This window comes from Clarias gariepinus, chromosome 25, assembly GCF_024256425.1.
Source record: "Clarias gariepinus isolate MV-2021 ecotype Netherlands chromosome 25, CGAR_prim_01v2, whole genome shotgun sequence".
Classification (NCBI taxonomy): Eukaryota; Metazoa; Chordata; class Actinopteri; order Siluriformes; family Clariidae; genus Clarias; species Clarias gariepinus.
In genome coordinates this window covers 5,017,067-5,032,458 of record NC_071124.1, presented here as the reverse complement: position 1 = coordinate 5,032,458, position 15,392 = coordinate 5,017,067, and the positions used below count along the sequence as shown (strand labels likewise).

The 15,392-nt window shown below is 42.3% G+C and overlaps 1 protein-coding gene across 1 annotated transcript; it reads left to right on the top strand.

The window, feature by feature from the left end:
• Positions 1-4,633: 4,633 nt before the first annotated feature.
• Positions 4,634-15,154, top strand: prdm1a (PR domain containing 1a, with ZNF domain). The gene is made up of 7 exons (XM_053486937.1): positions 4,634-4,873; positions 6,580-6,828; positions 8,258-8,377; positions 9,554-9,806; positions 11,871-12,769; positions 12,887-13,015; positions 13,117-15,154. Exons 1-7 carry the CDS (start codon positions 4,847-4,849, stop codon positions 13,678-13,680), a joined length of 2,241 nt encoding a protein of 746 aa, XP_053342912.1. The 5' UTR covers positions 4,634-4,846; the 3' UTR covers positions 13,681-15,154.
• Positions 15,155-15,392: the final 238 nt, after the last annotated feature.

Below are 15,392 nucleotides of genomic sequence, written 5' to 3'. Positions count from 1 at the left end.
TATTAGCGCGGTATGCGCAAATAACATTTCCTTATATTTTAATATGCGTTTATTATTAATATGATTATTAAAATGTTTTCAGGATTTTTAGATTACCAATCTTTCAGTGTAGTCGCTGTAAAACCGCTTTGTTTTCTCGCTTTTTTTGTGGTTATTAATTTTATTTTTTAATAAAAGCGTGTACAATTTACGTAAAAACAACGAATCAACCATTATTATTATTTAGTATTAATATTATCATACATATTTCATCATTTCACTTCATGAGCATAAATAAATAGAAATGTTTTATTTTTAAAATACATTTAACAACTTTATTTTATTAAAAACATTACATATAATCCGATTTCCCGTGCTCCCGAACTGTAATTATATTAATCATATTTAAATACTATGATATATTTATTCTTGTTCTGTTTTTCACGTGTCATCTCATCATTTATATAATTATATCAGTTTTTTTGTTCATGCGCTTTTGATTTCATTCGCACAAAAGTTTGTCTTGTTAATTAGTCAAGTATTGATCTTAATTACGGCGCGCTGGGTGGAGCGCGCGTGTGTGTATGCGTGTGTGTGTGTGTGTATGAGAGAGAGTGTGTTATTCCCGAGCTCCTTCCTGAACCATAATCCTCCTCTTCTTCTGAAGCTCTATAATAATAATCAGCGAGGTGCAGAACTAAAGTTAAGACTAAAACTTGCATGGAAATAGAGACAGGTAAGAGTTTAACTTTTCCATTCTTTCTTTCTTAATGTTGTTCATTTATTTATTTTTTTGGTATATTTTTGCATTTATTTGAATGAACGCACAAAGAGCATAGTGTGTGTGTGTGTGTGTGTGTGTGTGCACAAGTAAAGCTGTTATCAGTGACACAGATAGTGGGAAACAGAGTGGAGAGTAAATGTGTCAGTGTTTGTGTTTTTTTTTTTGGGCTGATGGAATAAACTTTTTGCGCGTGCGTTTCCGGGCGCGCTCACGTGTCTGAGTCGATGCGTTGACTTCAGATAAGGTTTTTCCTGACTTTCCCCCTTTTAAATCGTTTAGTCGATTTTGATTTAAAACAGAACGTGTGTGTGTGTAATCTGGAATCTTTACCTGGTTCACTATGTACATAACAGGCTCATACACACATGTATGGGGGGGGGGGGGGGTGGCTATAACAACGCTTCAGGTCATGTATTTAAGTAAAACAAAAAACAAACAAATCATTTATTAATAATAATAATAATAATAATAATAATAATAATAATTGCGCACTGTCTTTCCCTATTGCGCTCGAAGCGCGTGCGTGTGTATGGATGCGCGGGCGCGTCCATGTGCACAAGTATATGCGCACCGCGCGCGCGCGTGTGTGTGTGGTGTATGTGAGCCCCAGCACTGGTTAAGGAAGCGCTATCTCCAGTCTACTATCGACGTTTTGGTGTGTTTGCGCGCAAAAAAACGCACACCCGCAGAACTTACAGGGTCATGAACACTATGAAGAAAAGTGCACTCTCAAAAGAGAAGAAATGCATACTGAACTGAACTGTGTCGCTCACACACCTGTGTGTATCTTTCATGTGTGTATGAAGTGTAAAAGTTTACTCTAAAAAGGTCCACATTGCCAGGGGAAATATACTTTATATATAGTAAAGGGTAAAAAAAAAAAAAAAAAAAAAGGAAGAAAAGGTTGTACCCTGGTTGGTGGCACAATGGCTTATTGGTTAGCTGTCTGTCGCCTCACACCTCCAGGGTCCGGGTTCGATTTTCATCTCGGCATGGTACTCCGGTTTCCTCCCACAATCCAAAGACATGTGGATTAGGCTATCTAGCGTTCCCAAATTGACTGTAGTGTGTGAGTAAGTGGGTGTGTGTGTGTGTGCCCTGCAATGAATTGGCACATCGTCAAGCGTGCACCCTGCCTCATGGCCTAAGTCTCCTGGGATAGGCTCCATAGGCTACCCTGCAATCTTAACCCTTTAAGAGGATCCAGGTTGACCTCCACTATTTCATACTAATAACAGTATATAATAATAATAGTAATAATAACAATAATAATAATCATAATATTATTATTAATGTGAATGAAATGTAGAATATGACTAAAAAGTATAGAATGTACATAAGAATCACCTCTTTAGTGTGTGGCACTTCAGCCAATGGGTTATGGTTAGACCGAAATGTTCAGGGTTGACAAATGCGGCTAAGCCTGGGATGCCAAGAGTATGTGCAGTGTACAACATATGTTAATACTGTTCAATCAAGTGTTACTAAAAGAGGTGTAACATGCCAGCAAGTGATAACAAAAAATAAAATAATCCGGACTAAACAAACATATTGTGCATTGCTGAACTGAACAAGTGTACCCAGATGGCAGGCATGGATTGGCAGGATTATAATCGAGGCTTCCCAGATGATGACAAAGTTTGCGGGGAGGGTTTGGGTTTTTAGGGGGGGCGCGGAGCTGTCCTCATGCAAGGCATGTGTGAAGCTAAACGTACACAGACATTACGCTACCATTGTGGATTAACTTTCCCAGAACAATGGCCATTTCCCCCTACTCATCCACTCATGAACACACACACACACACATACAGAGCCCTCCCCCCCGCACCCTTCCAGAACCATCATCTCCAACCTCCTCATCCTGGGCTAATAAGAGGAATGAAACAATCTGTTAATCTAAACAGCTGCAGTGCAACTCTGCAATTTTTTTTCTTTTAGATAACGTACAGTTGTAAATGTGTTTGTTTGGAAAAGGAGGGGTATGTGGTCTGGGCGTGTTGGGGACTGTTTGTTTGCAGGCGGGGGGTAGGTTTAAATATAAATGCAAATAATGCAGTTGAGATATTTGAATGGGAAGGAGTCAAATGAGCACTTTTTTATGAACATCATAGGACACAGATGGGATGTGGTTTGCCCGTAAAATGCCCAGTGGCAAACAGTTTGCACTCATGCCTGAAAGGAAGCAAAAAAAAAAAAAAAAAGTTGTTCAATGTATTAAAAAAAACAATGTATTAAAAAAGGAAACATTTGTATTCTATCAGGAGCTGGGACACCAAACCTTCACTTCATGGTGTCTCTTTTTTACTGTCACTCACTCTCTCACCTGTGCTCGGAGCCCTACAGGCAAAGCCCAGCAGTGGGTTTGATAGCGACCCTCTGCAAAACTAACAAAGCTGCTGGAAGTCCTTCTGTCGCTTTTGTTTGGCTCCTTTCTTCCCTCGCAGGCATGTAGGCCACATTAAAACCCACTACAGAAGCCAAAATAAAGCCCCCATTTGAATTTGACTTCAGAGCTGAGAAACCCCTCCCTCACCCCCGGCCTACTCTTTCCTTTATGACATGGGCAAAGAAAGAGAGAGAGAGAGAGAGAGGTATACCAAATGGCGTTATGAGCTGGTGCTGACGATAATGGCGGAAAACGCCAACTTCACTACTTGCCAGATTGTTCCCAGTCGCCGAGTCCAGACCACATGGCAGTTTCAAAAGGAAGCGCTCGTTTTCGCTAGAAAATCTCAGAGCTTTGTTGTTGTTTCTCCTCTGCGGCTTGTTATTGAGTCAGGGCCCAGCTGGAGGCCAGATTCGGGTCGAGGCTGGAGGAAGAAACGGGCCTGCAGGGCCTCGATCTTATGGGTTGTCCGCCGCCAGGAAGTAGGAGGCAGCGAACGAGCGAATGATGTGGTCAGATCTTTGTCACCAGCAGAGCTTGGGTGCATGTGAGTGTGTGTGTGTGTGTAGGGATGTGTGTTTCCACCAGGCTCACTCGCCTTCCATTTTCTTGTTGCATCCAGGCCAGTTTTCTCTTCTTCTACTTGTTCTTCCCAGCTCTTCCTCCCACAGATGGATGAATGGAAGAGATCTAGGGGATTTCCTTTTTCTTTTTTTTTTTTTAAACAGAAAAGCATGCGCAGCTTTGGGAGAGTCTTATAGTGGCAGGCCACCAGAGATCCTTTCTGTCTGCTGTTTGGACTTTGCTCAATTTTTTTTCTCCCCCAAACAAATCTAAGCTCTTTTATCTGAAGCCATGGTTAGAACTGCTTACAAAGCTTCACTTCTGTCACTTTACTTAGGGAGAGTGATACATCCTTCCCTTTTATGATTACTGTACATACCTCACTATCATCTCCTTTCTGATTAAACTGTAGAGGTGTAGAAGTGTCGAGAGACAGAATTCAGCACCCCCTAGGGGATATTAGAGTGGTTCCAAGAGCTGTGGAACAGAAGGAGGAGGTGGAGGAGGAGGTGCGAGGAGAAACAGCCATCAATCTGCAGTTCCGCTCTTAGTAAACAGCAACAGGTTATTGAGTCACTGGCGCAGGATGTCCTTCCTTCTCAGGAAGAGAACCAGAGGAAGAGGGATCAACACCGCCCTCCTCCTCTCCTCTCTTTAAACAAGGCAATCTCTCATCAGCTTTGTGTCAGCAGATAAGGCAAAGACATGCCATTCCTTCTCGTATAATTTTATTCAGAATGAATTTTTATAACATCTAGATTATTATTCCTGTCTATGATGCATTTGTCATGACCTTGGAGGGTGGAGAAAGGCAGAAAGAGAAAAAGAGAAAGATAGAGAGAGAAAGAGAGACAGAGAGAGAGAGAGAGAGGAGGAGGAGGGAGGGAGTAAGGGTGGAGGAAAAAGTGGGAGGAGCCAAAAGGAGAGCTCAACAAGTCAGAAAGAAACATGCTCAGGCAGTCAAACTCGAGACACTCAGAGGAGAACACAGTCGCCATCTGGACTAGCGGCTGGACAAGAGAGGGATCGAGGGCGATCTGCACCTGTCCCACGGGCACACTCTCTTTCTGCCGCACGCACGCACACACACACAGACACACACAAGCGCACTCAGGGAGAGATCAGACGGCTCTATGTGCGGCTGGAACCAAAATCTGCTGGTGAGTGAGACTGCTTGGATAATTTATCTTTGAGCTTTGCAAAAAAAAAAAAAAAAAAGAAACAAAAAGTTTTTTTTTATTACAATATGTTCTGTTGTTAAGTTTGTTCTGTAGAAAGTTAATTGTCACAATATTAGCAGTTTTTAAGTTTTTCTGATTCTTCTATTAGTTAGTTTATTTATTTATTTTATTAATTTGAATTTAATTTGAATGATACCTTACGTTTTGACTTAAAGCTGAAAACTCGATTAATGTATTCTGTTTGTAACTTTTTTCATGTGATTGTCCTAAAAAATAATTTTTATATAAAAAACTTTTCTTTATTCTGTACAAAAGGAAAAGTGTTCAATTTAAGCAATTAACATGTACTTTTAATTTAAACTCATGATAAAATAGTAAACATTATTATGTAGTAAAATAGTAAACATTACATATATTTATATACATACATACATTATATATATTTACTATATATAGTAAATATATATGAATAGTATATATCTATTCATTTCAAGTTTTAAGGTAATCTTAAATAATAAGAAAGGAAATTCTGTCATTTTTAGACACATTCTTAGATAAAGTTTGGTTCAGTTTAATTTGGATTTACTTGTGAGAAAAAAAAAGAAAAGAAAAATAGAAAAAAATACGGTTGCCCAGTTTGTTCATGTTCAGTTTCTCGGTTTCAATATTAGTTTTGATCTTGCAGCTGTCCTACACAGAGAATTAAATGACAGCAAGCAGGATTTTTGTCTCTTTTTCTTTTGACTCATGGAAATAGGACTGTATAAATAGATAATTTAAACACCTAACAAATGCGAGGACTTTTCTTAATTTTTAAAAATCTGTAAATTTTTCTATTTTATTATTATTATTTTTTTTACTAATTTATTATATTGCTTGACTGAAAAGAATGGGATTATTATTATTATTAGTATTATTATTATTATATATACATTCTGTATATACAAAATATGTGTAACAGACCAGATTTAAAAAAAGCTGAGATTTTGAAATAAGACGTCTCCACGACAGGCGCAGGTGAGTGCGACAGCGTTCAGCCTGTGTGTATGTGTGTGGGACTATCTTGGGTGGGAAATGTTTGAAGCTTGTTTGCGCTGCTATGTGCCCCTTATGGGAAAAAAGAAGGAAAAAAAAAAGTTGAGATTATATGCCTTTTGTTCTTACACAAACACACACACACACACATGAACACACGCAGTTATTCCCTGGGATGTTTTATAGACTCCGCCGCTTTACAACTCCGATTCCAATTTTAGCCCATTCAGACGTAGACGCCACTTCCTTCCTCTGTCGTCCGTGTCTGAGTTTTTGTTTTTTTCCACGGAGGGCAGGAACGGGAACGTATGGCGAGAGTGAAAGAAAGACTTAAGCTAGGTGTAAATAGAGACAATAATTGCTGCATATAAAGAGGTGCTGTTTAAAGAGGATGTGTTTTTTTTTTCATTTTGCTTCGTGTGTGTTTTGCTTTGTTTAGCTGTGCATTTTCATTTCATCATTACGAGTGAATATTACACAATCTAACCTTTCTTGCAAATTAGGATTTACTGGAAAAAATTGTGTGTTAGTATTCGGTTAATTAATTTTCCTTTTAAGGCAGTTTAAGAATATGAATTTCCACTCATTCTCTCTCCTTCTCCATTTCCTCTCCCTGTTTTTCTGGCCTTGTCCGATTCTCTTTCTCCCAGGCCGCCTCTCAACATAGCTCCGTCATGTTGACTACTGAGGGCTCCCCGAACACCGCCGACCAGGTGGATTTGAAGATGACCGTCGAGGACGCTGATATGTTCAAGTGGACAGAAGCCGAGTTTGAAGAGAAGTGCACCTACATAGTGAAGGACCACACGTGGGACGGCATGGACAAGCCGGATCTTCCCCGCGCACAGACCTCGCTGCCGAGAAACCTGGCATTCAGATATGCCCCTGACTCTAAAGAGGTACGGCAGTAATGACTCATTAGTGCATCATGTTCTCACAGACTGAGGAACTTATTGCCTGCAGCATGGCGTTTGGGTTTGTGGTGTCGGATTTGTGCATAGTACTGTATATACCATCTGCTTGTAAAAAAAAAAAAGTAGTCTGTGAGTGAGTGTACCAGTTATTAGAGCGACGGCTCATATTGACGCAAGATGGGTAAAATTACAGTCTCAGACTTGAGAATAAACGGAGAAGGAAGTTTTTCATTTATCTAAAAAAAATGCTCAAATCACACAATCGTAATTAATCTTCTTAATCTTTGAAAAATAGAAGTGCTTCCTTTGTGAGCTTGATTGTCTCTTTGTGCCGTTTCACATGGCTCTGTAAGCAGAATGCCTCCCATCTCCCATCACATCAATCGTGTTATCTTAGACAGACAGTGATGACTGTAGTAGTAACGGTGCGCAAACTTCCCCTTGATTTGAAGCGAGGAAACCTTTGAACACCTCTAAGCGCTTTCACCATATCAGCTGAATAGATTTTCCTTTTTTTTTTGGTCTTATCTTTATCCCAGTTCTTAAGACACACTCAGACACACACACGAAAATGTAATCCGACTTATGAAAATTGATGGGACAAGGACGGAAAAGAGAGAGGGAGAGAGAGAAAGAGACAGAGGATAAAAGAGACTGTGGAAGTGTGGTACAAAAAAAAAAAATTCTCTGGCACGAAGCTCGGGAGCCGAACTAAATCTCTGTTAATGAGTTATCAAAAAGACGACCTAATCTCCCCACTGAGCTGCTGCTCTGCTGTAGGCTTTCGAGAAATGTGAGGGGATTTCCTACTGCTTTATCCGCATGCCTGTTTGTGTTTCGGGGTGAATATGGAAGAAAGGTGGTGGAGGGGCAGTTGAAGAGCGGATCTTGGTTCGAGGAGATTAGACCGAAGTCTGGTTGTTGTAATCCGAAAGGCCAGGCGGTGGTTCTCTGCTCCATCCGCCTTTGGGTTTCTCTGATGCCATTTACCTCAAAGGAAGAAGCGCAAGCTGTAATCGTAGGTGTGGATTTATGCTTTGAGGGTTGTAGTAGTGTTTGATGTGGTGAGGAAGGAGGCCTGGTAATGAGTACGGCAGGGAGGGTCTGGGCACTTAATGAGAGGTGAGAGAGGACAAATGAGACATCATTTTCTCAAACTTTAGTGGATGTCAGGACAGAACCTGGTTAACCTAGACGTGTCAAAGAATGCCTTAAAAAGAAAATACAACTTTTTCTGACTGCATCTTTAATCTGACAACAATCCTCAATGAATTTCTTAGAAGCGAAGTCATCCATCCTCATAAATGTCTTGTAAACCCTCGTCCTGACTTGTAAATTGCTGCTAAGAATTTAATGTTGGCTCATAAAATAATTGGTTTACCTCCTGCACTTTTCCCCCCCTTCTCTACACAAGGTGATTGGTGTGATCAGCCGCGAGTACATACCAAAAGGAACTCGCTTTGGCCCTCTAGTGGGGGAAAGTTACACAACAGAAAATGTCCCCGAAGACGCCAACAGGAAGTACTTCTGGAGGGTGAGTTGTTTTTTTTTTTTTCTTCTTCTTTTTCAAAAGCTTCACTTTCAGTAAAGGGGGAGCAAAAAATACGAGAGAGAGAAAAAAAACACTCACAAGCGAACAGGTCACTTCCTGTTCCACTGACTTACTTCCTGAGTGACATGACGAGTGCACGTCTTATGCGAGAGCAGAGCGTGCTTGTGAAAAAAAAAAAATGCTGAGTTAGACTGTAATGTTTTGAGAACCACTGCTTGTGTCGGCGGCTCTGGCTGAGTGAGAGAGTGAAGTTTTATTTCGTCTTGTGTGATCTTGTTTTGACTGTGCTCTTTCTGAACGTCAAGAAAGGGCGAATGACTCGGCAGCACTAGATTTTAAGCTCGATGCCGTGTGACACAAACTGTGGCTGTCTGAAACCTCTCTCTCTGAAAGGCTGTCACATCAGGTTGTCATCAAGCCACTGCCAGTAAGGCATGAGGTGTGCTTGCGCTCTTCCCTGCCTGCGGCTTTCAGCTGTTGCATACAGATGTCGTCATGGCGAAAGTGTCATGTCATCCTAGCGCGATCCAAACCATGACCGTAATTTTTTTTTTCTTATTTGCTCAGAATTGTTTTTTTAGTCTTAAGACCACAGAGATCCCCTTACGGAAAGATGCTTCTCTCTACCTGCTAACAAACACTGCTATCTTTCCTATGTTACTGGAGTAGTACTGACTGATGAGAGGGCGGTGTGTGTGTGTGTGTGTGTGTGTGTGTGTGGAGGGGGTGGGATGGTACAGTAAAATGTGTAGCAGCAACATAGCATCGGTGTCACAGAGGGAAGCCTTGCTAGTGATGTCAAGGGTTCCTGGAAATGGTGAAGTTAGCGTGAACCAGACTCTAACCTTAGAACTACCCCAAAACAACTCGTTCCACTTCATAAGCGTGTGTGTGTGTGTGTGTGTGTGTGTGTGTGTGTGTGTGTGTGTGTGTGCGCGCACGCATCTGTGAGTGTATGAGTGAGAGAGAGAAGACATGCAGATTCAACATGAGAGTGTGAGTATTGGTGGGGGTGTGCTTACTGAGTCAGCCATGTGGCTTTTATAAAAGAGATTGTAGCTGTAGTGTCTCCCACTTGTCTGTCTGTCTGGTCGTCCCAAGGGCGAGTGCTCGTCTTAAAATCGCTAAAAGCATCGTGCTTCGTCTGCTCGTTCTCAGATTTACGCGGAAGGAGATTTCCATCACTTCGTGGATGGCCTGGATGAGGAGAAGAGCAACTGGATGCGCTATGTGAATCCAGCTCACTCGCAGCAGGAGCAGAACCTGGCCGCTTGCCAGAACGGCATGAGCATCTACTTCTACACGGTGAAGGCCATCCCTGCTGATCACGAGCTTCTCGTGTGGTACTGCACTGACTTCGCACACCGGCTTCACTACCCTCCTTCAGGAGATCTCATGATGCAAAAGCTCAGTAAGTAGAACCAAAAACAAAACAAAACAAAAAAAAAGGCCAGCATTAACAGAACACAATGAGAACGAACAGGTTAAGTCATTTGTGTTGATCCTGGGGGTATTTTCGTGTCTCGTCTTTCTTACATACTTACTTCATAATGAACCAAGAGGAAGTGTGCTGAGTCTGTCATTATCATACATGCTCTTCTCCCTTTCATCTTGTCTAAGAACAGAATTTCTTGACACACTGCTTTTTTTGGTAATGTTTCTGTTCAGGCGTAGTAACGCTGACCGTAATTACACACGGAAGAAGATGCGAATGCCCGTCATCTTTCCTTAGACGATCTTTCAACATGAAAGCTCTCTCTACACGCTCAATCTGTTATTGCTCAACCAGCAATAAAAGTTTCAAAGTGAAACCTTTTGTTTTGTAGAAGAGAGAGAAAGAGAGAGAGGGAGGGGAGGAAGGAGACAATACTCAGGTGTGGCGGGAACAGAGCAGTCTCTGTGGCTCCGCTCCCCTCGGTCATGCGCATACCCTCAGGGTACGGGAGCCTGGGCCCTCCCCTTGAGTTCGATGCACAGAAATACAAAGCAGTATATAATTAGGCTTTCTGACCTACCACTGACACCTAAGCTCTCGTACCTGCTACCTGAGAAAGTAAGAGCAATCTCTTTATCTGTTGCCGTCTCTCAAACCAGAGTCATAGCACGAACAGGCTCACAGCCACTGCGCAAATGACTCAGTATAATGGAATGGGCTGAGATGACTGGCAGGGCCTCCCACATGGGATTGATTTAGAAAAGCTGTCTCACTCCATGGTTCACTAAACTTCTTTAGCTTTCTGAAGTAAATTGATGCTTCAGCTAAGCCAAGACTTTCAAGAACCTTTATCAAGTCGCATTTTGTAACCACTCCTTCACACACATACGCGTACACAGGGGAAGTGCAGACAGATCTCTGGCGCAACCTCGTAATTTATTTGGCACTTTAAAAGCGAGGCAAAGAGAGAGAGTAAGGCAGAAAAAAAAGGGCTTCATTGACTACTTGAACTTCCTGGCGGCGGGGCTGTGCTGACAGATTGATATCTGTTGGGATTGCTTCCCTGTTTGTTTTGCACAAGTTCTCTGGGGAATGGCGCTATCTGTGGAAGAGAATTGGAAAAGAGGGGGGGGGGGGGGGTTACTGATAACCTCTAACTGCGTTTACACATTGCTCACGAAGCAGAAGGATAGGGGCTCTAAGAATGGGGAGTTTTTTTTTTTTTTTTTTTTTAAAGAGGATACTCATCTTGCAAACCACACACAAACATCCCGGAGAAGAAAAAGACTTTACTGAACTTTTCGTAAAAGGTCACAGTAAAGGTAGCAGGAAGTGATTACGATTATTTATTTCCTCTTTTAAAGCAGGTTCTATTATGAGGTGTGTCTCAGAAAATGAGGTAAATCTTTGCCTCATGAGATTCTTTAAGCACATTTCACTTAATAGGAAAATGCAACTCCAAGTATTCTCCAACTTAAAAAAAAAAAAGCTTATAGTTTAGCTATGGTACTAAAGGAGCGTTCAAGTTCACTTTGTTTTAAGTTGCCTTTGAGGTGTGTGAGGTAACTGGAGTCATGGCTTTGTGGCTTCCTATTAGAAGGAAACTTTCAATCATTTGCTGCCACATCCATTAGATAGTATCAGTGCTCCGAGCAGAATCCAGCCTACTCCACCACCCTGACCGGGATCTGCTGTCATTCCTTACATCCTGTCTTGCAGCCCCTACCTCAGGATAATCAGTCAAACTGTCTTCCCTAATTGAACGACTAGGCTACTTTGTGTTCTGAACCTTCTTTGCCTTGGGAAGATCTATGTGCTCTGTCACAATGGTTCTGTAGCAGCAAGAAGCCAGTAGTGTGGGAGGAGTCAATTACCTTACCTAGCTCAGTAAATATATACTTTAAGGTTGTTTTTGTTGTAGTTGTTAATGATGTATTTAGGATCTATGTGTGACAAAAGAGCAGATAGTTGGACGTAATTATGGTGGCTGAGGAATGTTAGGTCTGTAGTCTAATGTTCTCTTTTACTGTGTTTCTACAGAGCAGAGTCTGATCGAAGCAAAGCAGCAGGAATCAGAAGAAAAGCCTGTTGTCAAAAGAGAGCATACTGTCTCAGAAATCCTTAAAGACACATGGCCCACGAGACCCCTGGCCACACGTCCCCACTGCCCTGTCAGCCCTGACAGACCCATCTACCCCCGTGCTATCTACCCCCGACCGATCATGAAACCCAACCCAGGTATCTGCTTTACCACTCGCTCGCCTGCACTGTCCTCAGCCACCCCTAGCCCATTGGCAGGCAGCAGCCCTGAAACCAGTCCGGGAAACAGTCCTGCTCCAGCAGATTCCCGGGATGCCCTGTCACTCTACAGTAGCAGCTTGGGTCATTATCCTGGCTATCCTGGGTCATTATCCTCTCCACCTAACCCAATTCACTCGTTCTACCACAACCATTACCTCTTCGCCCCTTACCCCATGGGCGGAACACCACCGGTCGGGAATGTGTTCTCCCGCATGTACCCCCTTTACAACAGCATACTTCCCCCTCACATGCCCGTCCCACCCAGCATGCTTCCACCTGAGGGAGGACGTCATTACCTACTGCCGCCCCACAGGGACTTCCTGCTTCCACCAGCCAAGAGTGCCTTCTCTAGAGCGACGACCCCGAAAGACAAACCCTTGCATGGCCACCCTCATGCCCCTGTTAGCGGTTCTCCCACAGCAGGTTCCGGTGCCTCTGTCGATCAGCAGCCTGCCAATCCAACCTCAGCACAGCCGAGCATCCGGCGCTCAGAAGATGAGGCAATCAATCTCAGCAAGATAAAGAGAGGCCCTGCGGGATACAAGACGCTGCCGTACCCACTGAAGAAACAGAATGGCAAAATTAAGTACGAGTGCAATGTATGCAGCAAGACCTTCGGGCAGCTCTCAAACCTTAAGGTAAAAACTGGAAAAAAATAATAAAATTCCATCAATCCCTCACTTCTACACACCTGTTATGCCTGTTATGAATGGGACCCTGTCTCTAACCTTGCTCCCCCTCTGCACTATTCTCAGGTGCACCTGCGTGTCCACAGTGGAGAGCGCCCTTTTAAGTGTCAGACATGCAATAAGGGCTTCACTCAGCTGGCCCACCTGCAAAAGCACTACCTGGTTCATACAGGAGAGAAGCCCCATGAATGCCAGGTGAGACTAATTCTCTGATACCTGAACATCTGTCAGCTAGTACTGGTTAGCTGCTTGAAGGTTCTTTTCCAGTCCTAAAGCTCGTTGTTCTGTCTCTACAGGTATGCCATAAGCGTTTCAGCAGCACGAGTAATCTGAAGACCCATCTAAGGCTGCACTCAGGTGAGAAGCCCTATCAGTGCAAGCTCTGCCCGGCTAAGTTCACCCAATTTGTCCACCTCAAACTGCACAAACGGCTGCACACACGAGAGCGCCCTCACAAGTGTCCACACTGCCACCGCAACTACATCCATCTGTGCAGCCTGCGCCTCCATCTTAAGGGCTACTGCCTGGCTGCCATGCCTTCCCCTCACTGTAGCCTTGACGAACTAAACCGCATGAACGAGGAGATTGAGCGCTTCAACATCAGTGACCATGCTGACCGGTTGGAGGAGATAGAGGGTGTTGATGTGGAAAGGCTGGTGGAGAAGCAGATCTTTAGCCTGATCTGCCGCGAAATGGACCTCAAGGCATCATACCACAAAGGCAGCACAGGAGGGGATTTGCTTCCTCCTTCACACCCGTCTAATGCCTACAGCCTGTATGAGCCAAGCAGTGAAACATCAGTTATCAAGCTTCTACCTGTCAAGGTCAAACAAGAGACTGTGGAGGCAATGGAATCTTAGCCCCAGCCCTAGCGCACACACACTCACTAAGACATGCTGCTCCACAGCCTCATCGGTTCGCCCGGTCTGGCAGTCACAGGTGTACACAATCCTTTTTTTATAAGTAGACAGGCTCAGACCTTTGCTTTCAGGGACTTATCATACTCAGGGCTAAGAGACACTGCTCCAGGCCACTAGTGGTCTAGTGTGTTCTACACTTACTTTAGAGACAATCATTTATTTCCTTATTTCATATTAATATTATTATTGTTGATGTCATTGACTTTTTTTTTTTTTTGCTATTGTTATTCCTTAATAATATTTGGTTCAGTTTGTTATGCAACCTCCTTAATTTATTGTCAATGTTTACAATGACTGGGTAATTCATTGTAATTCACTGTTCTGTATATTTTCTATTGTCACTCTTTTTGTACATAGTTTGGAGCCTGAGTTAGATGTTTGTTTGCCCTCTGATTGTGACGAACTAATGCGTACCAGATTTGAGGAGCTTGCCTTGATTTAGGGTTTTTAGTTTGTTGTATTTTTAAGAAGCTCTTTTGAGGAAGGCTGTCATAATACAACAGAGTGAAATTTTTTTCACAATGCCACCATCACCATGTCTTAAACGCTTAGGGGGAGGTGGGTTGAAATTTAATTTTCAAATAACCTACAAACCTTTCTCTTAAGTTCTAGTGAGCACTCCTCATCTTTGGTGTAACACAAAAAGGGCATTTTGTAGATTTTCAACAAGTTACCTCAAACTGAAAGTGTGTGTGTATATATGTGTGTATGTGCGTGTATGTGTGTATGTAGGCTATGAGTGTATTCAGAAGGAAGTCAAAGGCATATATGGTATTTATTGCTTTTCTACTTGAAAAAGAAACCAAATGTCCCTGGAGTAGAGGTCTCTACAAGGTCCAAAAAACAAAACAAAACATGAGCCTGGTAGCATGTAGCACACTGGCTATGAAGCTGAGAGTACTTCTCTGTTCACTCACTAATAATTTTGGAGCAAGAGACTGGGAGGGAGGGTAGGTAGGGGCTAAAATACTGAGCTAGTTACCAAAGTTCACTTAAAGAGCAGTGAGTATCTATAGTGGTGATAGTCGCTCTTTAGATGTTGTCTGTTCTACGCATTTTTTGTTTGCCCTCTTTACACTCATGGATGGCACAAATCAAAGTGCCTTGGTTTTTATATGCACTGGTTTATTTTCATGGTCATTTTCTGTATTTTTCTTTTGATTGTCTTTAAAATCCAGATTTTGTAAATGTCATCATTTTGATGGCTTGACCTTGACTTTCTTTCTCTAAGGCACCGAGGCGTGCCGTAAAGCAGTAGCAGCTCTGTTCTGAAGTATGACCAAAGTCTTCCCCGTATCTTCAGCTTTAAATGAAATGATGTAAAAAGGAACTGTTTACATACAGGTTTACATAGTTATTTAAGTGCAACTTGTTTAAAATGTAAATTATATAAATGTTCACTGACATAATGAAACATCTGTCTCGTCATTTTTTTTAAAAGGAGGAAAAAAAAAACAAATTATTTAGTCAAAGTCATAGAAGTAATACTGTTGATGAGTCTCGTACAAATACAAATGTGCAATTTCAGCTATATCTTCTACTAATCTAAAATGCGCCAGACCATTTCTTAAGTCTGATTTGATTTGAAAATCACTGAAATGACTGGACGAATCATGGAATTCGTCGTCTTACTCATCATTTTCAATTTGCAT